This window comes from Genypterus blacodes, unplaced genomic scaffold, assembly GCF_046128005.1.
Source record: "Genypterus blacodes isolate CSIRO-AG114 ecotype Tasmania unplaced genomic scaffold, CSIRO-AGI_Gbla_v1 ptg000058l_1, whole genome shotgun sequence".
NCBI classification, from domain to species: Eukaryota; Metazoa; Chordata; class Actinopteri; order Ophidiiformes; family Ophidiidae; genus Genypterus; species Genypterus blacodes.
Window position 1 is genome coordinate 710,001 of NW_027466870.1, and position 26,785 is coordinate 736,785.

At 46.1% G+C, this 26,785-nt stretch overlaps 1 protein-coding gene and 1 long non-coding RNA gene across 4 annotated transcripts in view; both read right to left on the reverse strand.

Moving 5' to 3' along the window:
- The window catches only part of LOC143003072 (uncharacterized), a 5,720-nt gene extending 3,006 nt beyond the window's left edge, over nt 1-2,714 (reverse strand). The window contains exon 1 of the long non-coding RNA XR_012963830.1: nt 2,424-2,714. This is a non-coding gene — a long non-coding RNA (uncharacterized LOC143003072). The remainder of the gene's footprint in view (nt 1-2,423) is intronic.
- Nucleotides 2,715-18,210: 15,496 nt separating this feature from the next.
- midn (midnolin) overlaps nt 18,211-26,785 on the reverse strand; it is a 28,848-nt gene continuing 20,273 nt past the window's right edge. For all 3 annotated transcript variants that reach the window (XM_076153011.1, XM_076153009.1, XM_076153010.1), the window contains exon 8: nt 18,211-21,576. In XM_076153011.1, coding sequence (XP_076009126.1) covers nt 21,314-21,576 — 263 coding nt within the window. In that variant the 3' untranslated portion in view covers nt 18,211-21,313. The remainder of the gene's footprint in view (nt 21,577-26,785) is intronic.

A 26,785-nucleotide genomic window follows, 5' to 3' on the forward strand; every position in this document is an offset into this window, starting at 1 on the left:
CTCTGTGCCCCGCCTGCCAGCTTACCTCGGCCCGAGCCAACTCCCCACCTCTCACTGCATCTGCCATCCATACATCAGCCCCTCTGACAGGCTCATTCAGCACCCGCGGTGCCCCCGTCTCATTCTTTCCACCTTTTCACATCAGCTGCTGTCAAATGCAAACTACAGTGAGCTGACTTTGCAGGCCCTGCAGATGTAAAAAAGCTTTGCGCCTTCATAATGTAATCATCTAAAGTCTAAAAGCAACCCAATAACATCACTAATGCAATTCTTTCTCCATAAGTTAAGATAAGTAATCCCTCTAACAAATAAATCAATAAACCGACAGACGTGAATACAAACATACTCTTCTTGGCAGAGGTAATAAGCTGACAGACACGCGGCCCAGAGTGTCTGTCAGGTTTCAAGCTGTTATTACCAACATCTTAATAAATGATTACCTGCTTACACATCCAGCAGACTCGGCGTAATGTCAGCGTTCATGTGGAGCCGTGTTCCTTTCTTCTTCAGACTTGTTTTTCATCTCCACCAACTCATGAGAACAATAATACGGCGGTTTATCTTTACGAGATGCTCGATTTTGTCATTAACTCCGTCTCTCCGCAAATCAATAAGACGCAACTTCACAATGTATTTCTTTGGAACTTAAACATACAAGTGACAATTTTGCATTACTCAGACTTTATGAGAAACATTGATTGAACGCAGGTGTGACCGAAAAATATATTTTAAAATCCTCTCCTTTCTTTATGCTCCTCACCTCAGCCTTCCTACCTCTTAACCATGTCAGGTCTTTTCTGCTCTGCCTCACTGAACCCCCCCCCCCCCCCCCCCCCCCCTCCCCCACACACACACACACACCCCACCACCACCCTCCTCTAACCCGCCCCACCCTGCCTATCTCGGTGCAGGTGTTCCCATTGCCCGGGGGGTGAAAAGCAGCAAAGAAGAGGCAGTGCTTGGCTTCATTCAGCTATTGAGCTAATGGTTCCTCTTTCACCGCCCCCACTGCTTATTAGACCTGCTCTAAATAACAGAAAAGGAAACAGAGAAGCGACAGTTAGTTCCTCCCGTGTGCTATTCACGGAGCCGCCGCCGCGTGTTCCTCCCGGCGTACGCGGTGGGGATATCAACCCCGGGTGTCATTATTTGATCAAGTGGTTCGCACTCCTTTCCATTCATCCCGTGGGTCTGTGTAGTACTTGAGGGAATGAACACCCTAGTGGGCCCCTCCAAGCGGCTATTGTGTCATGTGTAAAGAAACCCCGATGGAACAGGGGGCCCTATTGTAGGAGAAATTGTTCATTTATTAATCCACGCGATCAGGTTGCCGGGTTTCATGTTTTACAAAAAGCAGCATCATTGGGCAGATTAGTTTTCAACACCAGCTGTCCAGACCGGACTCTCTCTCCCTTCCTCTCTCTCTCTGTCTCCCTTCCTCCGCCCATCCAGCCTGAAACTCCTGACACATTATCTATCGACGTTCTTATCTGTTTATCTTTGCATTGCTGCTGCTGCCGCCGCCCCGTTTTTTTTTGTTCTCTCCACGCTTCCTGCCGCGGACGCTGTGGCATTATGGTCCGGATCAGGCAGATGGACGTGCGGCAGATTAATCGCAGAGATCAATACCTCCAGACGAGGCTGAGACGAGCTGCGCCCGGCTGATGGACGTCTGACAGCTCTGATCCGTCTCAGAGTAGAGACCAGGCCTGCGACTAGTTTCCTCTGGTCTTAGCGTGTATTAGATCAGCTTAATTCAAAGTGGTTTAAGTCTAGTGGGGTTTGTTCAATATTGTCCCCGTCTGACATGTTTGATCTTATTTGAACACGCTTGGTGGGAATTGACTAGCCTTCAACATGTAATGATTTTAACAAGTCTCAAATCACAAGATATTTTCCAACATTTGAATGATGTTATTGGACGACACATTTGCTTGTTCTGCGCTTGAATGTCATCAATGCCTGTGTTCACAACAAATTAATAATATGGCCAGAGGGATTCTCGGGTGAATAACCATATATGCATATAAACGGAACAATAATCACACAGGCCACCTCTTCTCTCACAAGTCATCAAGTCAAAAGACAGCTCTGCTAAATGTCAAACGGGGGGGAAACCACAGAAAGAACCTAGTTCCATTGTTGTGCTCTTTGATTTCTACACGCCTCAAGTGGAAAGTCTGTCACCATCCTCATCCTCAAAACAACGCTTTCCTTTAGAAAATTAGCACGTTCTGCATCTGGTGCTTGCCCTGCGCCAAGACAAGGAATTAGAAATGAATGAGGACACTCTTGCCACTTGACATTATCTCTGCTATTTTTCATTTTCTTCACAGCCGAAAAAAACCCCAAATCAGACAAAGATGAACAGAAGAATGCAGTGACACAAAGCAGACTGAATGTTGGCTCGCATCCCTCCCCACCTGCTTAACACTCCCGTCCACGTAGCACCGCGGCTTCTTCCAGGTCTGGTTTTGATGATAGACAGCGACAGAGGCCGAGCAGAGCTTCGTTGTTCCTGCCCGTCTTCCGGCGGCGGCGTCTGGTCTGGGCGTGATGCAGTCCAGGCTCACCGCTGGCCTCGTCTCTGCCTGTCGGCCCCCACGGCACCAGAACTCAAAGACACCAGAGCTGAAATGTTGAGCGGAGGAAGGAAGGAAGGAAGCACGCTCTCTAAGAGAGGCGACGGAGAGAAACAAACACAACCGCTCGGCCGTGTGTCAGTCAGTGCTTGTGCGTCGTGACACAGGTCAAGGGTTTTGCCGAGTTGTTTCGTTACATCGCCACAGACAAGGAAATGAGAAATTAGCTGATGAAATGGAAATAACTGTATCCATGAGTTTGTTCACGTGCAACAGAAAGACATCTCACTGCTTCCTACTTTATTGTGTGTAGTTCCGTCTTGTGGCTTATCAGAGCTAAAAGTAAAAAGTACCAATAATTGTTTCCTTTTACCGACCACCAGCGTCTCTTGCAAAGCTGCCTCAAACCCAGCTTCATGTTTGTCACAATGTTTCTGTGGGTTCGCTTCAGGTACTCTGGTTTTTCCTACCCACAGAAAAATGGGTGTGTGTGTGTGTGTTGGGTAAATGCTTTTGCCATCACCCTTGACTAAGTTGCCCATTGCTTCTAGAATGGAAGCACCCTGAAAACTACCACATCTCTCTCTCTGCTTTGTCATTTTAATCAGTATAGACCGCGTAATTACCCAGGTTCACATTTTGTGGCCAACCAATTGCCACAACTATGGCTTCTGTAGGGTAGTAGTATTCCAAGAAGTAACACTGCTAGCTCTCAAATGTGAAGTTTGTAAGAAACGTTTTTCCTTCTGTCCTTAATGACCTGCAGACTGTCTGTAGCAGCGGCCTTTATAAGTTACTATTCTTACTTTATCTGTTACTCTGTGTCAAATCAAGACTCTGTCCTTCCTCAAGCTAGATTCACTTCCTGTTGGATTACTGAGCGATAAGTTGTTGACGTATACAACCATGATGGCCCATTCATCATGTCACATCTGCCCAGTGATGAGGGGTTTGGCTGAGGGTCATGATGCACGTTGAGTCACAAAGCAGAGCGGTCTTGTGTTTCCTGCCTGGGGAGTCACAGCGTTCCCATGCCTCCTTGCTGCGACAGGAAAGTGTCAGGATAAACAGAGGGAATCCCACACTGACGAGGAAAACTCCACAGTAACCTGCTACACCAACCCCACTTGGATTGGTGACTACCCTCTGTCTGTCTCTAGCTACCCTCCCCACACACACACACACTCACACACATTAAGTACACATGTGCATGCACAGACTCCCTCACGTCCTCAGTTTGAGACAAAGCATGTCTCTGCAGTGCCTGTGCCTGCCACAGATAAGGATTTAAAACACATTTTGCTCTTTAAAGATGTTTGTCTTTGTTCCATTCAGTGACCCACGTGAGCACCCATCAACTTCTACGGCTGTTGTTTTTGTGCGAAAGCGTCGTAACTTAGGTACTTTTGCCGTGAATCGCTTGTGTCTCTCTTTCCGTTTGATTGTCGTCGAATAAAGAAGAATGAGCTGCGAGAAGAAAGAAGAAAAAAAATAGTGCCTCTGATACACTTTGAACATGATCACCATCGTGATGCAATAATGTGCAACGTGCCCTTTCTGAACGTTCAGGGGAATTAGCCTAGTTTGTGAAATGTCATAGCCATTGCTCACCTTGGCATGGCGCTTTCTCCCCTGTTAGAATATGACCTTATTCTTCTTATCTGTGCCAGCCATGCAGGACCTCTGCTCATCTGTTTATATGTCAGTCATTTGTGCCGCACCACAATATGTTTAGGAGAATTTTAGGTGTGAGGCATTTCTACGCTGACATACAACGCGTTGTGGTGATGTGATGAAAGTGGTTGTCATTTTGTTTTGACGGCATTGTAATACTGGGATTTACTTAATGGGAAAGTGATCTGGGGCTCCTGAATATTTGATGTTAATGTAATAGGAAAGTCATGAAAGCTCTTCAGATCTCAATTTATCCCGTCAGAGTGGTCATTGATTTAACCTGCAAATTTATAGCAACCACCCCCCCTCCCCTCAGTTCCAGGAGACCACAATGAATGTTATGCCCGTAAATTGCATGCCTAAATCACATTGAGGATTTTTTTTTCTACAATTGCAGCTTAACTATCTAATTTGAATTATTTACTTGCGGGTTTGATGGAGAGACTTGGGAGCAGCTATTGATCTGAGAGATTTAGGGCCTGTCAGCTTGACTAAATGGCAGCGCATGATAGTGAGGTCGACGCATTAGGAGGTCCAGAACCAAACGTCTTCACACCCGTGGCATGAATAGAACCCAGGCTTCTGTTTCAGATTGAAGATATCTCTCAAAATAGACATTTGATGTTTGGAACAGGCAAAGAAAATTGGGCTAATTCAACCATTTCAAACATTTCATGCTGACAAATTTTCATAAAGGAGGACTCTTGGGATTTGACAAAGCTGTCACAACAGATTTTGTCTCATATTCTTTCAACCCAAACAACGCCTTTAAGCTTGTTCCTATTCTGCAGCATTAGTGTTTTGCAGAAGCTCCGCAGCAGCAGATGTAAAGGAAGGACACCTCCGAGGGCCTAAGGCCAGCGACCTTAATACTGGCTCAGACTGCCACACTCCTGTGATGATGATGATGATCCAGGGAAGCGTGCATGTGGGTCAATGAGTGCCTGGCAGTGCTGCATAGAGGGTGGGGGGGGCAAGAGAGGAGCAAAGGGATCAATACATAATATCTTACAAATTGAATTCGACCTGGATCGACCCAGAGGGCGTGTGCGACCGGTGGAGATCTGTGGACGAGTGCACAGTAAATCCTACTGATCAGTCCAGAGGGTGGAGGGGGAGGGGAGGGTCATCCTCTCACTGGGGTGTCTGCCGAGGGAAGTGGGGCGGAGGGGGAGGCATGAAGAGTGGGGTTTTGTCTGAAGGGGGACAGAGAGGAGTGACTATGATGCAGTTAGGGGGAGGCAGGGGTGGAAGGAGAACGTGGTGATGGAGTGAAGGGACGAGAGAGGTAGTATCAGTTTATCACCTCCAGTCATGGGGTCACTCACTTCTCCCTATCATTATCTCCAAGAGGCTTCACCCCCCCAATCTATCTCCATAATGGTGGGCTTGTTTGGACACAGTCAATTTTATAGTCTCATCCTGGCTCTTGAAATCTGTAGGGTGTCTGTGTGTGTGAGTGCATGCTTGTGTGTTTCAGACAGGCTTTGAATGCATGTGTGTGAGATTTCGCCCAATGACAATTATTCAAGTGTAGCTCGTTTTCGCTTTTATTTACAGTAATTTACTCTGACAGTGGTTACGATAATCCCTGACATTTCACAAAATGTACACAGTTTACTTTCTGAAACAGTTTCTAAAAGGTGACGGGTTTCATGATGTTATTCTTAGAATTGTGTTATTCCACGACAAAAACCCTCTTATGGCACATTGTGCTCTTGGTTTCATTTTTGTAACGACAGAAAACAGCTGTTAGTTCAGAGAAGCCATAAGGAAAGCGAGAGTTATCTAAGGTACTTCACCTACATGATGTTGTTCTCCCCTCTCCTAGACGTTGTCGAACTACAAGGCAGACGAGCAATGGCTGGGGTCAAAGTGAAAAACAATCTGTGCAGCGGAAGAGCTCTGGGTCAATTCTAGGCCCGTGCACACAGACAGGACCCTTCATATGGGCCCGGGCTCCGGTGACATGAGTGCCGATCTGTGGGTGTCGTTTACATGGAGGTTCTGCATGCGCCTGGGCTGCTTAGGTTGAGGACGCATTTATTTGAGTCCATCTAATTGACATGTTGGGATCGATGAGGGGGACATAAAGCCTCTCTACAGAGTCCGCCAATACAGACCCGGTCCCCTGGGGCCCCCACGCAATGGGGCCCGCCACCCTATCAGTCACAACTGTAGCGCTAAGACTCTCTCTCCCTGTACCAACCCTTTACTCCTCCCTGATTCTCTTAAGCGCACACAGATGGAAACGTGCACACACATCGACTGGGACACAGACACCAAAAGCCCACCACAGACAATCATACACACAGACAATCAAACACACAAAATCCCTATTGATCATTGCCCCCCTGAGGCCCCACACTGTTTTTAGGTGACAGAGGCAGGGGGGTTAGCATAGCAGGAGGGTCCCAGATGATCCACTGATCCCACCATGGACAATTGGATCACACTCAGTGGTATCTACTGGAGGGCTGGTGATGTGTCACTCACAGCCCCTTTGTTATGGACTGAATGTGGAATGAGAGTATTACACTGAGTTTCCTTTAAGCCATAATGAAAAGATAAATATCCAAACTATCAAATCAATATTTTGAAGTCTATTTTGGTCCTTTTTATTGAACATAAATTGTTCTCTTCTACTGTTGTATTAGTATTCTAAGCCTAGTTCTTCCACTTCACAGCACTAAATCAACATGTAAATGCAGCCGTTGTTGTTTTCAGTGGCCCTTTTTAAACATTTAAAGGTTTCCTGTGTAACAGACTGGGAACAGCGGATCCAACAACAGCACAATTTGGCAAAACAACTGCTGACAAAGGCTGAAATCGACACTGCTGTAGACACAGATGTTTTAACGTATGGCTCTTCTGAGAGATTTATGATCATAAATCATAACCACTGACAGATATGGAATAACAATCTTCAGTTCCCATCTCTCTCTGCCTGTGTGTGTGTGTGTGTGTGTGTGTGTGTGTGTGTGTGTGTGTGTGTGTGTGTGTGTGTGTGTGTGTGTGTGTGTGAGAGTTCCTTTGTGTGTGCTTTTAAGGTTGTGTGTGCGGCTAATGAGTGGAAGACAATTTCGGAGGAGCCTAAAACCCATGAGGCCCCTAGCACCTGTCCCTTGCTTTTCAGTGTGCGATAGGAAAGAGGGGGATGGAGGGGGGGAGTGAGAGGGAAAGCAAGAGGGAGGTGCGCTCGGGAAGAAACCTGTCTTCGTGATTATAGGGGCGCAAACACAGCCAAGCAGATGTTTTCGGTCGGGGGGGCATACTGGTGATCCTTTGTGTGTGTGTGTGTGTGTGTGTGTGTGTGTGTGTGTGTGTGTGTGTGTGTGTGTGTGTGTGTGTGTGTGTGTGTGTGTGTGTGTGTGTGTGTGTGTGTGTGTGTGTGTGTGTGTGTGTATAACTGAAGCCTGGGTTAACTTCAAACACATCGAACAGGGTCAGTGTGGGTGGTGGGCTCAAGGTTAACATCCATAACCTGCCCCATTCTGGATGGACACACACACACCCTGCTTGCATATGCCCTTTTTCATAAATAAACATATCTAACAACCCCCTCTTCCTAAAAACACACATTTGCATCACCCCCGCTCCTCTTAGCCGCTTTTATGAAAGAGGTTTGTAGTCTATGGATTTAGCCTTGGGGGCAAAATGAAATCCGAAGCCCACCTTTGTGCTCGGTTCTTATACGGACAAGCAGCGTTAAGAAGCAACACCTAATTACAGCGGTTAAGTCGGTAGCTAATGAGTGGCGGCTGTTGTATAAGTGGAGCTGGATAAATCTGCATGGATGCACAGATTTTAATTAGGTAGCAAGGGGGAGAAAGAAAGGTGAGAATGAGATGAGCCAGGTCACCAGGGAGGCTTCTCTCTAACTAGCAACAAATCACATGCTCAGATCAGGGGAGGCCATTTTGTTAGCCGTGTTCTGTTGTTTTTGGGGTGAAGTAGAGGGCGTTTTAGCAGGATTTATGTGTATGTTTGGAGTGGAAATGGCTGCACCAGGAACTCTTCCAGGAACTTTCATCCATTCAACCAGGACTTATTATGGTCAAAGAGCCAAATGGGTGTGTGTTTAAGTGTGTTTGTGGTGTAGTTATCCACTGCTTTGGGGCTCGGTACCCGCTGATGGTCCAGGAAGTGCCGGGTGGAGCTCACAAGACCAAACATTGCTGATTGGTCCGGTTGTGAGCTTCCCTGCGGGCATATAACTCACGACCTTGATCGCAAACCGGAATTACTCATCAGGGAAAGCAGTATTGTCAAGTCACAATATTTGAAGCAGTTCCAAAATTTAGCAACAAGTGTAGGAGACTATGTGATGGTTTGAGGGACTTAGGGAGATTAAACAATAGCATGGACCTTCTGGGAGAGAACTTGGTTGGTATGTAAACGCGGGAACTTCAAGAAACCTTTTTGTTTTTACTCTGGTAGTTCCTGGGAAAGTAATTCTGAATGCTCTAGGTTCTCTTAACAAATATGTTAGGTTAAATTAGAGTTATAAACAAGAATGACCTTTAAAAAGTTGATTGACAGTGAATAAATATTTAAAAATAATAATAATAATAATAACTTTTAAACCAACAAACATGTAACCTCTTATCAGTTTTGGTCCAAATAGAGATACACAGTGAGGTCAATATACTTCACCAGCTAACAAAGTAATTAAAGGGCTCCGGCAAACGAAAACAAACTCACTTACTAGTGTCCACGGTGTAGCAACTCCTCCCTCCCGAGTCCCGTGTTGCAGCCAGAAGAAGCCGAGTCATCTCTCGAGTCATTCTCCGTCACCGTCTCCTCTGTGTTGCTCCGACGCGTCCGAGTCCGAGTTCCGAGTTTCCGGTGTTTGCTAACTGGGCTAATCCGCGTTTCCGGCTGGTGAGGAAGTGTCCCAAAATGTCCCAACCGTCCAATATAATAACTGCTAAAGTACACGGGTTGTGCACTCACATTATAACAAACCTCAAACACATTATAAATACGTGGGTAACCTCCAGATTAACACACTGTAGCCCAGCAACCGTCTTTATACAGCGACGGTTTTCTTCTTCTTCTTCTACCGTTTTTTCGCATTCGCTTCCTATTAACCTATGACCTCTATCTCACTTCTTCGTTGGTTGATAACATACAAATAATGTAGAATTACACAGGTAAATCGAATTAATTTTGGGTATAAATCAAAGTATCACCCCAAGTAATAAAATACAAGCCATGAATTCAACTTTGAAATCACACACATTAAACATGTAAACACACCAATAAAAATACACCCTTTAAATGGGTTACAGAGGGGATAAGCTGCTTTCATCTCATTGGGCAGTTAGGGTTAGAGAGAAGAAAAGAGGTCCAGAGAGATGTTTGAACTAATAACATACTCCCTAGTACAGGTATACACACACACACACAGCCTGCAGCCTTCACCTCTACCTCCACCGCTCACACCCTTTTAAAGCTGGAGGGGATAACTGCTTTGTTACATCGTGTTTTGTCTTCTAAAGCCACACAACAACAACATAGCTTCACAAATTCAACTGACCACTCATCTGTTGTCATCGTCATCATCTCAGAAAGAATTGTACCGGAATTGAGATTCTTGTATTTATAAAGCTTGTGGTTGTTTAAGCATACCGCTGTGAGCTGACGTGACGATTTCGAAACTTCTCATGCAGACAACACACACATATTTGTCACTCATTGTTATTCCTCATGCTGTCACATCTGCTTTTGAAACAACATTGACCGTAAGAGTGCACATGACATAGTGAACATATGGAGATTTGCCAGTTCAACAGTTTTCTTGAAACGGCAATGCTGGGAAAACATTTGGGTCTCTCATGATTCTCTGTAATCATGTGAAAGTTCTCTGCGTCTTTGTTTGCTCCGTGTCCTCTGCAGCTGCTGCCTTTTAGTCTCAGCGTACTAGAAATGACGTCAAGACAGAGAGAAAGGCGAGTCTCTCCTCGCCGCTTCGGGTTTCAGTTTGTTGCCATGGCAGCAGCTGCCACTTCCTGCCAGTGTGGGTCTTCCTGTGTTCATTCATTTTTTGTGTGCACGCTCCAGCGGAGTTACCGAGATCTCTGTTTACACTACCATATATGGAGTTTTATGAACAATGGGCACAGGGCTTTCCCCAAAGTCAAATAAACACAATTAAGGCTACGCACACACACAGAAACCCACAATGTACACACATGCAAGCACACACACACACACACACACACACACACACACACACACACACACACAACATTGCCCCATGCTCCTTATCAGGCATTCTAAACCACCCATTTGTACACAATTATATCCACTTACAGTTAAATGGAATGTAAATGTGTACGCTACTTGACATGAGATTTCAAGGGACTGTGGAACAAAAGCATGAAGCATGTAAAAGGGTTCAGTTATGCTGCTATGTCTGTTATTTGATCTTTAGTAAATTACATTGAGGCTTTTATGCACCCCACTGCCCAGCATGAGTGCAAACACCTTTTCTGCTGTTAACACAAAGCCACATCTCTCTCTCTCGCTCTCTCGCTCTCTCGCTCTCCCTTGCTCTATTTTTTGGGTTACTTCTCACTGTGGGGGTTTAAAATTCACCTTTTCTGAGTGGAAACTTCGGTAAACCCACACACACGACTGGTGTTTCCTCGCTGCACGCTCAAAGAAGTCGAGCAAAAGAGCGGGGTAAGCACCGAACCAGCACTTTGATAGAGATGAATGATATACATATCAAGCACTGTGCTTGTTTTTTGTGTTTCACAAGAGCAGAACCTATGAGCTCAGCTGTCTCAGGAGAATCTCTGTCCCGTTTTAAAACCCCACATGCTTTTTTTAGGCTGATTAGCAGGATCCCTGCCCTGTCTGGCGTCTAAGCAGGGAGGGGCGGACCAGATCGTGCACAGCCGAGCTCCAGGGTGTAGCGAGGCCGCCCCATTTACATGCAGCGCACGAGCCTGTGTGCACTCTGTCTGTATCCATGACCTCAGCTGTTTCAGCACACTGTAACACCATTCCATAACTCACAGCACCACATTCACTAATGGGGGCCAAGGGTGGATGGATGGAAGGGGCGGTTGAATATCTGGGGCAAGAGGTACAGAGGAATGGAGGAGGCAAGTATGAAAGGAAGGGTGGAGGAGGAGTGCGTTCCTGGATGCAAAAAAAAATTCACATTTATCTGCCACGCTCGCCCTCACCCCTTCCCTGCTTCGATCGCTCCCTCCTGCCGTCCTGCCCTGCCTGCTCTGGCTGCCGTGAGTACCTGTTGGAGGGAATCCAAACTGCTGGCCTGCCCTTTGCCGCTGGGTGCTTAGTGTGTGAAATCACATTGTTTGCACAGAAGCCACTGTTGGAACGGAGCAGCGATAGCACACACCTCTCACCATTAACTCAGACAGAGGTCTAATTAGGCAACAAGCCCAGGTGTCCACATAGAGCTTTGGAACATTGACCAAACTGTGTGATAGTGAGATGAGACATGGCCTGCACTTTGTTAATGCTTTACCAAGCTGGGCTGTTAGACCACTGGCCGGCTCTTCTGCACTGACATACGCCATGTTACGACGTGTGAACGGAGGATTGGAGGAAGAACTTTGACTGAAATTATGTGAACACGTCCTGCTGTTTGGTGTTGCAATATATTTAAGGGCAGAATCCCTCTAATGAGACAAGTAAACAGCACCGCACGCTGATTCACAGAGGAAACAAACATTTGAAGTTTTTATGACAACAGTAAGTCACAGGAGTGTATAAAGAGAGAGAGAGAGAGAGGGGCTGAGTTGAGGGAAGCTCAGGCAATTTAAATGCCACAGCTGCTAAAGGTCACCGGAGCAACTGCTGAAAGGCTACCTGATCTCCTACGCAAAGAAAGAGATGGAGAACCCCTGCGAAAAAAGAGCATCTGACATGTGACAGTTCACTGAATCCTCCCGAGCGCTAAATCTGTCAGTTACCGCAACAAAGCAGGGACTCCTGAGACACAGCGACAGCCACAGCAGGAAGTGATGATAGAAACTTTGAAAGCACCAGCAGAAAGGAACTGAGCAGGAAAAAGGCTCTCACACGTGTGTGAGGATGCTAAACTATAGGGAACCACAAAAACACACAGAATATTTTAAGCTATAATGGCAAAAAATGGTAATTTTTTTCCTGAATCCATCAATATTTTGACATTTTCACTAAACTGCAGCGCCACAAAGCTTTTAAAAGCTATTAGTTCATTTGTTTCTCTGACTCCTAATTGACTTTATAATCGGGTTAGGAGTCGCTCTCATCCATGGCATTTCCAAACAGCAGAGGCAGCTGCTCCCATTAAAATAGTGAGAATGCACAGCATCAAATGGCAAAAACACGACGTCAGCGTCTACGACGTGACAAAATCTGAGGGTGAGACCGAAATAGAGCTAAAAGAAGGGGTCATAATGGTGAAGAGCGACCTGACAACAGTGGGCTGCTAATACAGCTCTGTGTCTACAGCATTTTGGAGGAAGACGCAATTCAGCGGTGGTAATGTCAAGACTGTGTGATTTGTCAGGTTGTTTTGGTGTTATTTTTGCTATTATTATTTACTGGGTCCTTCTCAGTCCTCTTGAGCATATGGACATCTACCATGACTCTCCACCTCACATCTGTTGAGAATGAATTGCTGCTGCTGAGTAGGTGATTAGCCCTGACAGCTGTTCTGCTTGTTATCCATGGTGGTTGTAGACGTAGATCACTGTCCTTGACCAGCTCCAGGATCCAGAGGAATTTTTATTGTGGGACCCCCTTTGCCTTAAACCTGCCATGCTTGGTTGAATCTACCAGGAGTGACCCCCGCTGGCGTTGCTCTGAGAGGTCATTGGTTCTACATGTGGTCCTTTACTGTGACAAGGTTAAGGGCCACAAGTGGCTTTTAGCGACCTCTGATCATTTTTGCAGATTGAAGATTGTGTTTCAAAGATTTTTGCCCTTTTGTTATCGTGAACAGTGGCAACGTGACAGGAAATATTATGAAATAAAGGTTAAAAATTCAGTATGTCAAAATTTGAATTGAACATTGAACATTGAATTTCCCTCACAACACAAAATATCATCATTTATCGCAACAAATACTAATATCCTTGGGTTTTGGTTCTGCTCCCAGAATGCAAGCATGCTGCAGACTTGGCTTGAAGCTCACAATTCACTACAACTCCCAAGGTGTATAAACAACACAGCCTCAGAAAACACATGGCGCTTAATTATAATATTGTCAAAACACAGACGCACCAGTCGACGTGACACGGAGGCAGACAGCAGAACAGGCATGACTGGTGAACTTGCATCCTGCGTCCTCGCTATGAGTGAGCACCCCATTTTCTCTGTGTACAACCTTATCATTAAATTGTTCATTTTCTGTATTTTCCAGCCTAGAGATAAACGATAGAACCATTTAGAGGATGGTTTGGTTGCCTGTTTGATCCACTCATAAGATAAGCCATAATTGTCCAGTAATTGTAGGCTTGCAGCTTTCACGATTTCCGCTCGACTCGGTGGAGTTTGATTAGTGAGGACCATATGTCTGGGTGTGTGAACACATCCTGTTTACCCTGTTTCCAGGGTTTATTTTAACCATGACCCCTGTGCCTTGTCCCCCTGGGTCACAAGGTCAAGCTCTGAGGTCAGCTGCACACTGATGTGGGGAGACAGCTGAACACCTTCGAGTGTAATGCGTGCATGCATGTGTGTGTGTGTGTACTGGCCCACTGATGTCTTATTCAGGGTTTCACAGAGGAGCCGTGTGTATGTTTGTGCATGTGTGTGTGTGTGTATGTGTGTGTGTGTGTGTAGGCTGAAAAGATATCAAAGGGTCTCTTCACAGCCTCACAGCTGCATAAATATCCATCAGGTAATGTTTCAAACAGAAAGCCATTCTTCCCTTTCAACTGTGCAGGGAACAAACAAAAATAGACAAAAGACAACAAGGTCCCTGCTGACCATGCAAGCAGCCCTGGACTTACAGAGGAGGAGATTGTGAGGCCCGGCTCTTGATGTTTATGCTGTGACCTGGAGAAAATGCAATCACCGGTGTGTTCACTTTGTTACTCTCTTGTGTAAGATGGAGGCTTTAGCAGAGAAAAGAGGCTGTGTGTTTCTTTGTGTACAATGGGGAAGAATGCACGGTAGGAAAGGGGGTACAGGGGTACAATTAAAGAGTCAGTGTGAGCTAATGGAGTTCATTTTAGGACAAAGGTTTGGCATCAGAACCCACACAGCTGAACCGAAACAGACAGCGTGTGTGCCTTCATCATGTAACACAAAAACACCAAAAGTTTTTGTATAAAATCCCTTGCAGCTCGGTGACCTCAGTCCTGCCCGTTGCGCTCAGTGCTGCCATCGGTGGCTGGAGCCAGTATTGCAAGTACATTAGCATCACAGTAGCTGAGCGCATTTCTGCTCTATTAGATTAACCCTGATTACATTGAGTTTAATCGAGGTCTGAGGATTTTTAAGTCATTTTTAAGTCATTACACATGCAAAACATTGATGTAAACGTCTAAAAAAAAGGAACAGAGACCTCCACTAGGCTACTACTTACTTCCTAAAAATTAACCAGCACAAAGCGTCTCAAAGATATTTGTGTCAGTTGGGAACTAATCCAGCTGGTGATTCATCAATCCCACATCAGAGTAAGGATGTGACTGTGCTGCCATTTTAAATATGGTCTAAACTTACACACTGGGTCTTGTAAGGCAAGGAAACTTTGACATAACAAAGGAACCACAGGCTGTGAGCAGAAAAAGAACCACATATTACCACAATAACACTTGCAATGTAAAAGCTTACGTTCTTCAGTGTCCTCAAATGTCATTTAGTCATTTAGGTTAAACATAGGTTTCCTTTAAGAATTTTAGAGGTTTTGAAATCATATATGCACACGCACACGTACACGCACGCACACACACACACACACACACACACACACACACACACACACACACACACACACACACAAACACACACACAAGACTCGAGATTGTGGAATATTTTCCAACTGTGTGTGTGTTTATGTGTGTGTGTGTGTGTGTGCGTGTGTGTGTGTGTGTGTGTGTGTGTGTGTGTGTGAGACACAGCTGAGTCTTATCTTACATCACACAACAACGTCTGAAACCATGAACTCTTCTCAATCCCAGAGCCACAGGTTTCAGTTTGTGGTGACAGCTGAACCCCATCCCTCTCTCGCTCTCTCTCTCTCTCTCTCTCTCTCTCTCTCCCTCTCTCGGTCTCTGTTCTCATCTCTAAAGACGGTTGGTTACATCCACAGGCAGCATGCAGATAGTGTGGAGGCAGAGGCTGACAGAAATAGGCAGTCACTTCTCAGAAGGCGCTCTTCGTATAGTTGCAGTATGACTGGAACCTGTGTGACTTTATGCACTCTGGTCACGCATCTTGCTCATATACACGCAGTAAAATGTAAAGCTGAAATTGTGATGCTGCGACTGAATGAGACATCAGCGTATTGGGTACGCACCTGCAATGTTCTCTGCAAATGTGTCAACATCCATCCCTGTGGTTTTGTTTTGTCTCAATCCTTCTTAACTGGCAGATGGATGTGTGACCCTGTCTTCACTCTTCAAAGCCATATCGTGACATTTCCAACTTGCTTGCTTTCTTCCCAGTCTCTTTACATTCTCTTTCATTTTCTCCCTGCTTCTCAGCTTATTTTCAGCAAATTAAGCTTGAATTATCCCATATATCAGGTTTACCTTCATGGGAGTTAATAAAAGAGATCCACCTTTAGAATCTCCCTTTATTTATTTATTTTCTCTGTGCTCTCTGAGAAATGCATGACCGTTGCCCATTGATGATCTAATCAATGTATGAGCCTCTATTGATATTCTGCTTTCATCGCGCCTCCCTCACCAAACTACACTGTTCCTCTATTCACCAGAGGCCACGGACAGAGAGGAGGTGTGTTTACTTCGTGTTCAGAAGGCCACTGAGTAGGACGCTTTCATTACCAGAATCATCTCTGCAGAAAGAGGAAGGGAGGCCAAGGGACACATTTCTAGACCTTGGCCATTATTGGAATGGAGGTGTAAACAACACGAGGCATCTGGCCTCTCTGGCTGAGCCGCCGGATGCTTGGTTCAGTTGTTGCTTTTTAATGCAGAATTACCAGATATTTCTGTGGGCCATACGTCAGAGATAAGAGCACAAGTCATTCAAGGTTTTTAAGTGATTTTCCATATAGAAGTTGCACAACTAATTCCTTGGACATTGGTTAGTTTATATATGCTATATGCTTTTCAGATCAGGAATGAGGCATTAATAACACATATTTGTGAAAAACCCTCTTTCACCATTTTGATTCATCAATTAACATTTACAGCTGCAGACACAGGACCCATTATTACTGTAATAACCACTAACCAACAACCCCAAAGTTACTCTTATAAATGGCTTTCACTGATCTATAAAACATAAATGAGGGTTTATCCAGCAGAACGATGCCCAAGAAGTGAAGCATTTGTTTAAGATTGCGGTTTAGTTGAGGTCGAATCCTTTCGTATTGATATCAATAGATGGAAATAAGTTGCAACTAATAACATGTTGATCCAGCTAAGTGATCTAACAGTTTGGATATGACGGGCTGAAGCTCACGACAACGTCAGCAAGAATGGCTCGGTAACATTTCCTCATCACGTGTTCTTATTGCTGTCATGCATTGTCTCCTTGCGTCACTTCTCATGTATGTTTGAGACTGTGTGGGATTCATTCTGGTGAACCGATTACAAAGAAGACAAATTGTTGTTCCCGACTCCTTACGTAAGCTTATTATAAGACCAGCTTCCTTTTGACTCATGCACTTTCCATCGACTTACATGAGATCACTGTAGAAACTCTGTATAACGAGGCGCAGCCGGTGTGTTTTCAGCCTATGCTTCTCTCCACATGCAGTGTGTGCTGTTACTGAAGTGCCGCCTGAGCCGCGCTTTGACACCTATAGTACATTTAGTCCTTTCAAGTTCATCCCTCTTTTCAGGTATCTCCAGATGCTCCGAGTCAAGCTCTGTTCTCAGCCTGGCTGCTTTACAAAAGGCCGGGCTTCAAGCGCCGCTTCAAAACACCTTTAGCTGTAAGTGCACGTGTCAAGCAAGCACGCTCGGCATGAGGCACCGCGCTTTCTACTCGCGCTACTTCTCCATCTCCAATCTGTCACTCTACTTCCATATTCTCTCTTATCTTCAGCCTGGCTGTGCTCTCGAATGCAGAGAACAGTTCTGATAGCTCTCTCACGGAACAGCACACACATACAGTACACACGCACACATGCACACAAACACTAGATTGTCCTCTCGGTACTTCACCACTCAACCTGCATGCTGCATTCACTCCAATCATTACTTTCTGATATAGGGTAAGGCAATACTTTATCAATGCTATCTCCACATTTCCATGCTGCTCATATTAAATTACCTTATGAAATAGATTCTCACATGAAATATGACACTGAATAGCAACTTTCACTCAATAGCTCAAACTCAATGTTATTGAACGAGTAATGAATCCTCCACACAGGCTCGATTTTGTTTTATTTTATTTTATTTATTACCTAAAAAAAGAAAAATGTTCTATCACAAGTCACACTGAAATGTATTGCTTAAGAAAAAAAATATATTCATATATTTTTTCATTTTTTTTTTTCTTTTTTCTTTTTTTTCTTTTTTCGGAAACACGCTGCTTCCATTATATTCCACCAAAAACAAAAGTGTCGGACGCGAGCGTCGGCTGCTGCTCTATCCCAATAACCTTCTCCCCCACTTAAAAAAATGCACAAAGAAATACATAATTCACAGTTACCATTTTGGTTTCATAAATTAATACAGTCACACATGTGCTACACCGGTCTAGAGCTAGAACATTGTAAATTGTATTTTTGAATCCTGTTATTTTCAATAGTTGGCTACAAGAAAGAACAGGCAACTTAAATGACGTGATCAGAATTCCACCAACATACTGTTTTTTCCTCTCTGTAATGCTTTGTCATCTTTTTTGTTTTGTTTCATCTTTTTGAATTTCACACAGAAGTGAGGCACACACAGAGTATAGTTCATACATATACAAAAATTTAAATAAATTTGGGTGGGGCAAGGGATAAATCGTCCTTTCAAAATGTGTCGAAGGAAAATGGGAAGTGCATGTCGTCTGGAGTCCTCAGAGGACTTTCTTATTGGGAATCGGGGCTGTTTGTTGGTTAAGCACTGTGGTGTAAACGTCATCTGTTCACGCGATCTACACAAATTTGTAGCTTTTGCAGCTCGTTGGTTTGGGATGGGAGGAGGTTGTGACAACGGAGAGACCAACAAGCATGGCAACACAATGAAGAAACGGGAAGAAGAGCAGGATTTGAGGAACACCACCACATTTCTGGTTCACTCAAACGAGCTCTACCCCCCAAAAATCTACGACTCTCGTGGCTGCAAATACTAGTCGTGTGTACCAATCAATGAAAACAAGTTGTTCAGCTTAAATCTGACACTGACACTGCAAGGGCAACATTTTAAGGCACAGAAGCCTTGACATAATAGAGACTCCACCAGCTAAAAGCACTAAACGACAGATGCCCAGTGTCCTCAGTGACAAAACGGTGCCTTGATGACAACAAGTCGGACAACGATACACAGAAAGTTTAAAAACCAAAAACATTCCCGACCCCTTTGTCCCCAAGTGTCTCTTTTTTTAGTGAAAGGTAAGGCCACTTAAAAAAAAAGATGAGGTTCACCAAAAAGGTAATCTCTCACTGCAATCTCTGGGAGTGCAATTGTGGTAGGGTGGTCGATCAAGACAGACAGACAGACAGATCAAGAGACAGTCAAACCAGATGCTCTCCAGAGGAGATTCGGAGGGGGAGGGGAAGGGAGGGGGGGTGATGAAGGACTGTACATCCGCTTGTCCATTAGGTCCCTGCTAGTACGTCGTCCCAACGCAAGCCTCGGTTGGTGTTCGAGCCTGGGGGGGGGACGGGGGGGGGGGGGGGGGGGGGGGGGGAGAGGGGGAGGTGGCTGTCTGGGTCCTTGAGAGTCGTGCACGGTAGAAACCAGCGTGTAGGGGAGGAGAGAGTCCATTGCTCTTTGCTCATCATCATCTTCATTGTCACGCGACAGGAATGTTCAGTGCCGAGCAAGATACGAGTCCACACACTTAACTTCATCTGTTTTGGTTTTTTCGTGTTTGTAATACTTTAGCAGGACACGGTTGTTCTAACATTGTGAAATAAAAATTACAAACCCTAACCAACAAAAGCAGCATTTGTTTTTTTTTCTTCTTCTTCTTCACAAATTCATGCATGTTGTTAACCTTCATCCTCACTGCACCAGTTTCTTTTTTTTTATTCCATCAATACAAAAAAAGATCAGTATAATTCACACTTCTGCATGCAAAGAAAAGTCTTTTTTTTTTTTCCCCGTCCCGGTGTGTTTAAGTCCCCGTGTGTAGCAGCAAAAACTGTGAAAGGCCTAACCTGATATGTCAGCGGATGTACTGGTGGAGGCACTAGATAACGATGCTGGATTACAGTCCCCACGTCTCCCTCTTTGCCAATAAAAAAATAGATTCGATAATATGAGTCAATAATAGAGTCGATAATATGAAGACTTGTGGTAAAGGTACAGAATCAAACGGACCTTCAACTGGGAGCCGCGTCTAATAAATTTCACGTTTCATCCGATTATAGCAGAGTGACTCATGCATTCACTGCACTGATCGCATGATTTGAGAAAATCTATGGGGGTTTTTGGGGAAGAAGACGACTTTGACAAAAAAAAAAACATGGGATAGTCTAAAAAATCAATTTACACTAAAGTCAAACATACACACACCCTCATAAATCTTTGCCAATAGTCACATTTATGTACACAAACTCGGAACACAAACCCTGTCTGGGGTCTGTGAGACATGAGGTGGGCTGGATGGGAAAAGTACTCCTTCGCATTAGTCGTGGCGAAAAATGTCAATAGTTCATGGATGAGCTGATGAGTGAATGGATGGATATACGTTCTTGTTGGTAGTCAACGACTTGACTGAAGCCACAGAGGGCCGCTGTTTTTTGAAAACAGCAGATAGGAAGAGAAATAAAAATAGATTTTTTCTTTCCATATACATTTTAAAGATTTTAAAATCCTCTAAAGCACTTTCTGTTAATATTAATTCATTTTGTTTTATTCATTAATCATTCCTATCAATACCCTATGTCACTGAGGTTGATATCAATACTTCCATAATCATTTGTCTTTTTTTTTTAACTCTATTTCAGGCCTCACCTCTTCCTTGCACACTTTGACCAGTTGTTATAAATCAAGGAAATGTGCAAATAAACAACTACTTTGAACTGTTATATGAAAACCTGAATGCTTTGTGAACAATGCTACATATTTTTTTTGTTTAGAAAATAGAATAATATGTTTTCAAATGAAAAAGAAAAAAAAAGAAAAAAAAGAAAAGAAAACGGTTTAACCACCCCGTAACAGGTAAAAAGTGGACTCTGGTTGGGTGAGATTTGAGATCGATAAGAATGCCCGTTTGAATAATCCATAGTTCAGCAACCTGATGAGTGTATGCCGTTCGTATGTGTGTTTTAGGAAACACTTTTGAGTACTCTGAGGCCTCTGGTGCTCCTGCCTCAGTCAATAATCCAGTGTGGATCTCTTCATTGTTGTCCAGAGTGCGCTTTCAAAACCGAAAAAAAAAAAAGAAATTGTAAAAAATGAAAATCGTAAAACACCACCACCACCACGACCACCCACTGAATTCTGCTATGCTCAAGTTCAGGTATGGTCTCTTGTGAGTCTTGTACACTGTTAAGTCCGGTTGTTGCCTGTCCACATCCAAGCATCAAAGGAGAGTTCGGTTGTTGCCGTTCTTTTTCCACAAGGTCAACTGTGAAGGACAGAATGGGATTAAAGTCTGCAGGGAGACTTTGATTTGTCAGCTCCTGCCAATTCGGCCCCCTTTGAAAAAAAACAAACATCTCTACATCAAACCCCCGTTCGACGCTTTGCACGTCTTCCGATCTCCGCGTCGGTCGGGTTTCAGGCCATGACGTACTCTGACTTCATGTCGGCCTTGACGTCGGGCTTCCACACCGAGTCGTCAAAGTCCAGGTCCAGGGAGCCCTCGCTGGACATGCTGCTGTTGCTGTTGCTGCGTCCGGCTTTGCGGTTGGGCAGCCACTGGTAAGGGGATCGCTGGTCCCTCCGGGCCTTCCGGCGCAGGCGCTTCTGCTGCATCAACAGCTGCAGGCGCTCCACCTTGCAGCGGGTCGCGCGGTTCTCTGTCTGACGCAAGCGGTCGCCTGCGAGGGAGAGAAGGGAAGGAGGACGGGTCAGTCATGAACACATCACTCTTATATGGAGCATTTTACTGGGGCTGCAATTATGACAGCATATCTATCATTATGATGTGACAGGCATTCTGTCAAGATTACAGATGGCGGATGATTAATTGGGATGACTTGTTTGTACGCGTGTGAGAGGGAGCGTTGGGGCGATACGTTAAGTCAACCTGTGCTGGGTGCGGTATATCATCTGACTGTGGCGTTGAACCTTCCCCCCACTGAGCCTCAATAGCCCGCGGTGCTAATTTATCCTCTTACGGCCCGAGCAGTGAAACTTCTTAAGCCCCGGATCTCCTTGGGAACCGCAAAACAAGATAACAAGCAAAATATGCCAAAATATCACCTGCGCTCGTAATGGCAGATGACGCAGACGTGCGAGTGAAGTGGCCTTGGAGCTGTTGATGTGCGTATAAGAGGATTCGGTCCCAGGGGAGAAGCGTTAGTGCGGCGCTGTGAATGCTTTGCTATGGTGGCCGAGTCGGGGCCTAATTCCATTTATACGTATATTCAGGAGCTCGGGAAGGAAAGGAAAGCAACCGCAATCTATTAGCCTGCTCCATTAGTATCTGTCTGGGAATAAAATAATTAAATAATGGGCTAGGACGTCGATAAAACCCAAAGCACAGCGGCCATCTCTGCCTCTCCTGCACACCAGTACACACACACACACACAAACACACACACACACAGCATTCAAGTACATCATTTATTCACACAACCACATTTGCAGAATATGCACACTCCTGCACGCAAGGACACATCAAAAGCACACACGCACACACACACACACAGCAGCAGCAACAGCCGCAGTAGCTTTTAACGTGGATCGATGGCAAATTAAAAAGACCTATTGATTAAACCTTAGCTCTAGTGCAGCCATCCATCTCAGGCCCAGGACAACGCTATTGGCTTTCAATAGAAAATGCAAGCGAATGGAAATTGTAAGCAGGGAGAGAGAGAGAGGGAGGGAGGGCGAGCGAGGGAGCGAGGGAGAGAGAGAGAGATATTGGCTTTTTCTCCCCTGTTTTTTTTCTTTATTATGGCTATAGCTTCCTTCTTCTAGCTCATTGACCCGACACCCCCCCCCCTCCCCTCTTTCCTTCTCTCCCCCCACACATATAGAAGGGCCCCCTCTCCTCCTCCCCCTCCTGCTTCCTCCAGTTCTTTCCCCGCATATCCCCAGAGACAGATAGGTGGGGCAGCGTGAAGAAGGGGAGAAGGGGGGAGGGTTAAGGAATTCCTCCCCCAGGGGTGAGAGGGGAGGGATAGAGAAAAAAATGGATGGAAGAAAAGGGTGGAGGGTAAAGGATCAGCCGTAGGTGACAGTTTCCCCAATCGATCGCGCCCTCCTGTGCTATTCCCCCCCGCAGACACCACCCTATCCCGTTTCCCCCCCCATCGGAATGAATTCCGAACTCTGTGTGGGTTTAATTTACCTCTTTCCCCTCATTTGTTTATCGGATCAGGCAGTGCAGAGCTCCTTCTCCTGCTATAAATATTCACCACTGTCTGGTGCTGCCTACTAACCAACTGAGCTGCGATCAAACCCCCTTCCACGTGGTGGCCGGAACGCCAAGCCGATGGGAACGCCGAGCCGATGTGAACAGAAGCAATAAGTGCACCGGGAAAAAGAACAGGGGGCTTCTTCACTGCCACATCGTCACACTGGGGGGCTTTTCCCACTCCGTGCCAATATGTTCTGGTGTGTGTATCCAGACGCTGTGTGGATGAGGGCAGTGTGTCTTTGGGGGGGGGGGGGGGGGGGGGGTTATCCTACATTAGTGCCATTGTTCCGCTGCCTTGGTTCCATGTGACACACACACACATACACTGCTGCAAGGCTTTGTTCCCCCTCCAGTTACCCTTGTTCCTTTGCTTTGATTAGCCAAAAGTCATACAGCCTCTCGGCCGTGTCGACATACGGCCCAACACCATGAAACAGCACAAAGCAAAGTGTGTGTGCCTGTGTACAAAGTGTGTGTGCCTGTGTACAAAGTGTGTGTGTGTGTGTGTGTGTGTGTGTGTGTGTGTGTGTGTGTGTGTGTGTGTGTGTGTGTGTGTGTGTGTGTGTGTGTGTGTGTGTGTGTGTGTGTGTGTGTGTGTGTCTCCTCAGGACTTCCTTTGAGGTTTCATTATAGTTCAACTAGTATCTATCAGTCTATGAGGCTGCTCTCCTGATTTACTGTATGGGACTTCACACACACACATACGCATGACACACACACACACTCTCACACGCACACACACAGTTTGGTGGTGCAGTAGGAGGTCTTGGCCTTTGGCTTGGCAAGAGTTCTGGGAATGTGCTTGGAGCTAAACCAAACTTGGTGTGTGCGTGTGTGTGCGTGTGTGTGTGTGTGTGTGTGTGCATGTGCAGCCATTCATCAGCGTCACTACCGGAGCCCTGGGCGGCTGGGCCGGACACAGCTGGCCACAGGGATCTCCAGACTACGTTTATGACAGTAGAGCTATTATTAGGGCGAGCTAAGAAGGACAGAGAATAAACACACAACCCTTAGATATACACGCACACACAAGCTGGCCCAGAGCCTGGGTGCAGAGCCTATATGGTTTGACGTGAGCACAGTCACCTTGGAGGACCCTGAGCGAAGTGGGTAAGAGACGTAGAGAGCGAGAGCGAGAGCGAGAGAGAGAGAGAGAGATTTCCGCATACACAACCTCGCATGACACAGAAAAGACACATCTGCAAAAGCAGATCTTTTCTTAGAAGATCTCACACAGCAGGCAGGTCAGCAGCACAAGAGAGGAAGGAAGGAAGGAAGTCGCCTTTTCTCCTCTCTATATCTTTCTCTCTCTCTCTCTCTTTCTTGCCGTTTGGACCAAAACTTGCAAAATATTTCTCCCCCTTCCAACGCTTTGACACGGGCCCCGCTGTTAATACAGTGAGCACTGCAGAGGAAGCCAGAGAGAGAGAGGAGGCGCGAGAGGGGGGATGAGATGAAAAAGAGGGGGAGAGAGAGGGAGAGAGAGAGAGAAAGAAGGGGTGATCTATGAATAATCAATGCGTCAGTCAGTTTTCCTTGCGTTCCAGCCCAGCCCAGCAATACAGCAAAGGACTGAGAGAGAGAGAGCAGAAAGGTGGGAGGGGGCGGGAGGATGAGGAGAGGGTGGAGGGCTGCAGTGTGCAGGACGCAGGGGGAGATTAAAGGAGCTTCTCCTCGTATTGATTGCATAAAGATTGGCCTTCATTTGCAGTTGTCTCGGTGCTGTTGTTTGTTTGTTTGCCTTGATAAGTCTTGTGATCTTGCACAGGGAACACAGCGTTTGCTCAGCACCCGGGGAACAGGAGGGGGGAGAGGTGGAGAAAGAGAGAGAGACAGAGAGAGAGAGAGAGAGAGACACAGACAGAGAAAAACAAAAATCACATTGCAGCTAAAGTCAGCCTTGGTTTCCGCTCGTCTGCTCTCTCTGGCTTCTGTCTCTGCTCAACATGTGAGCCACATGACCAAAGCCAGCACAGCAAAGAGCCCAAACGTTAAAAAATAATAGATGCATGTGTTAATGTTTCTATGAATCAACTACAGTATGTGGATGCCAGTCAAAACCTGTGCTGGTTTCATTTTATACATTTGCCACATCAGACATTTCCTGACATGATAACCTCGGCCTGTGAGCGCAGCAGACCGGGTGAGAGAGCAGCTGGGTGCCTCAGCATTGGACTTAGCACTCTGACACCAGGGTTAGGGTCAGAGTGACACTTACTGTCACTGTGACCCATCAAAGTCAATATGGCTGCAGCTCTACAGTAGAGGCGACCAATAGCAGAGTGTGTGACAGAGCACAGTTCAGCTGAGAATGTGAACAAACTGAGCCAAAGGATCGAAAAGCAACCCAGCCAATCAGACGGAAACCGAGGCGACCAATCACGGCGGCTCTAATGTGAGCATTCTGACAACCAGTGAAAGGGCATCGACAGCCCCGCAGGGAGACCAGCTCTTCAATGACTTTTAGACTTCATTTGCATTTGCATTCTCCCTCTCTCTCTCTCTCTCTCCCTCCCTGTCTCTCTCCCCCTGTCTCTCTCTCCTTGTCGGCAGTGAAAGGGCACCTGATGTGCTTGGCTGGCTCGGTGAGATACCTCCGTCCTGCGCCGCTCAGGTTTTTTGCCGGATCATACCGACGCACGTGTGTCGCCCCCGCCAACCTCCCGTGTGTGACGACGGGAGTGGGCGGACAACGTGCGGGTCGGCGGGTCAGCGCCTAAGTACGGGGACACAATGAGGTGAGGCCGAGGGTGCGGGGGCACGGAATCTTTTCTGTCTCGCTGTCGCTCGCCCTCGCCTGGTTTCCAGCCTACGCGACGCTAACGTGACCTGACAAATCCAAACGGGTGAGGGGATGTGGAAGGAACAGAGGAGAGGAAGGTGGCGGTGGTGGAGCCGTCGCCTTCATTCAAAGCTAATTTCGCCCCCCCCCCCCCCCCCCTCCCCTCCCCTCCCCTCCCTGTGTTGAACCAAGCAGCTGCAGAGGGAGCAGGACGACTAAAAGGCATCCCATAATCCTATAACCCTCCCCTCCTCGGCCCTACAATGGCTCAGCCTGGTGCCCTGTGTGCAGCCCCTGTCCCGGGGCCTCTCACAATGGCTCGGGCTTGGTAGGGGGCTAGAGCGATGAAGAGCAGAGCAGAGGAGGTCCACCCCACTCGGTAAAGGAATTTAGCAAACAATCGACCTGCCAGGCCGTCAGAAACAACTCCTGCTCTCATCCAACACACACCGGTCCCAGGCGGACAGGAATACAACTACGCTCCCATGCCACCAAACCAAAGCAGTCACCTAACATTTAACCGCTCGTTTATGGTTGAGTGTGTGTGTGCGTGTGTGTGTGTACAAGCTTTTTATTTACGCCTGTCTTCCCCCCACATGAACTTACAGTGGAAAGGGTAAAGGCTCTCAGGAGACAGCCCAGCTATGTGACATTTTCAAGAGGCAGTCTCAACCTGAGTTTGACTGCTACACACACACACACACATACACACTGAGGCAGATGGGAAACACAGGTTATACCTGTTGGTGAATGAATACAGGTTTCTGTGAGGCAAAGTTAAGCTGCACGTGTTAAGTCCAGTAAGTCTTCCATCAGGTGTTGCTGATAACGCCGGCCGAGAGCTGGAACAGGATACACACACACACACACACACACACAC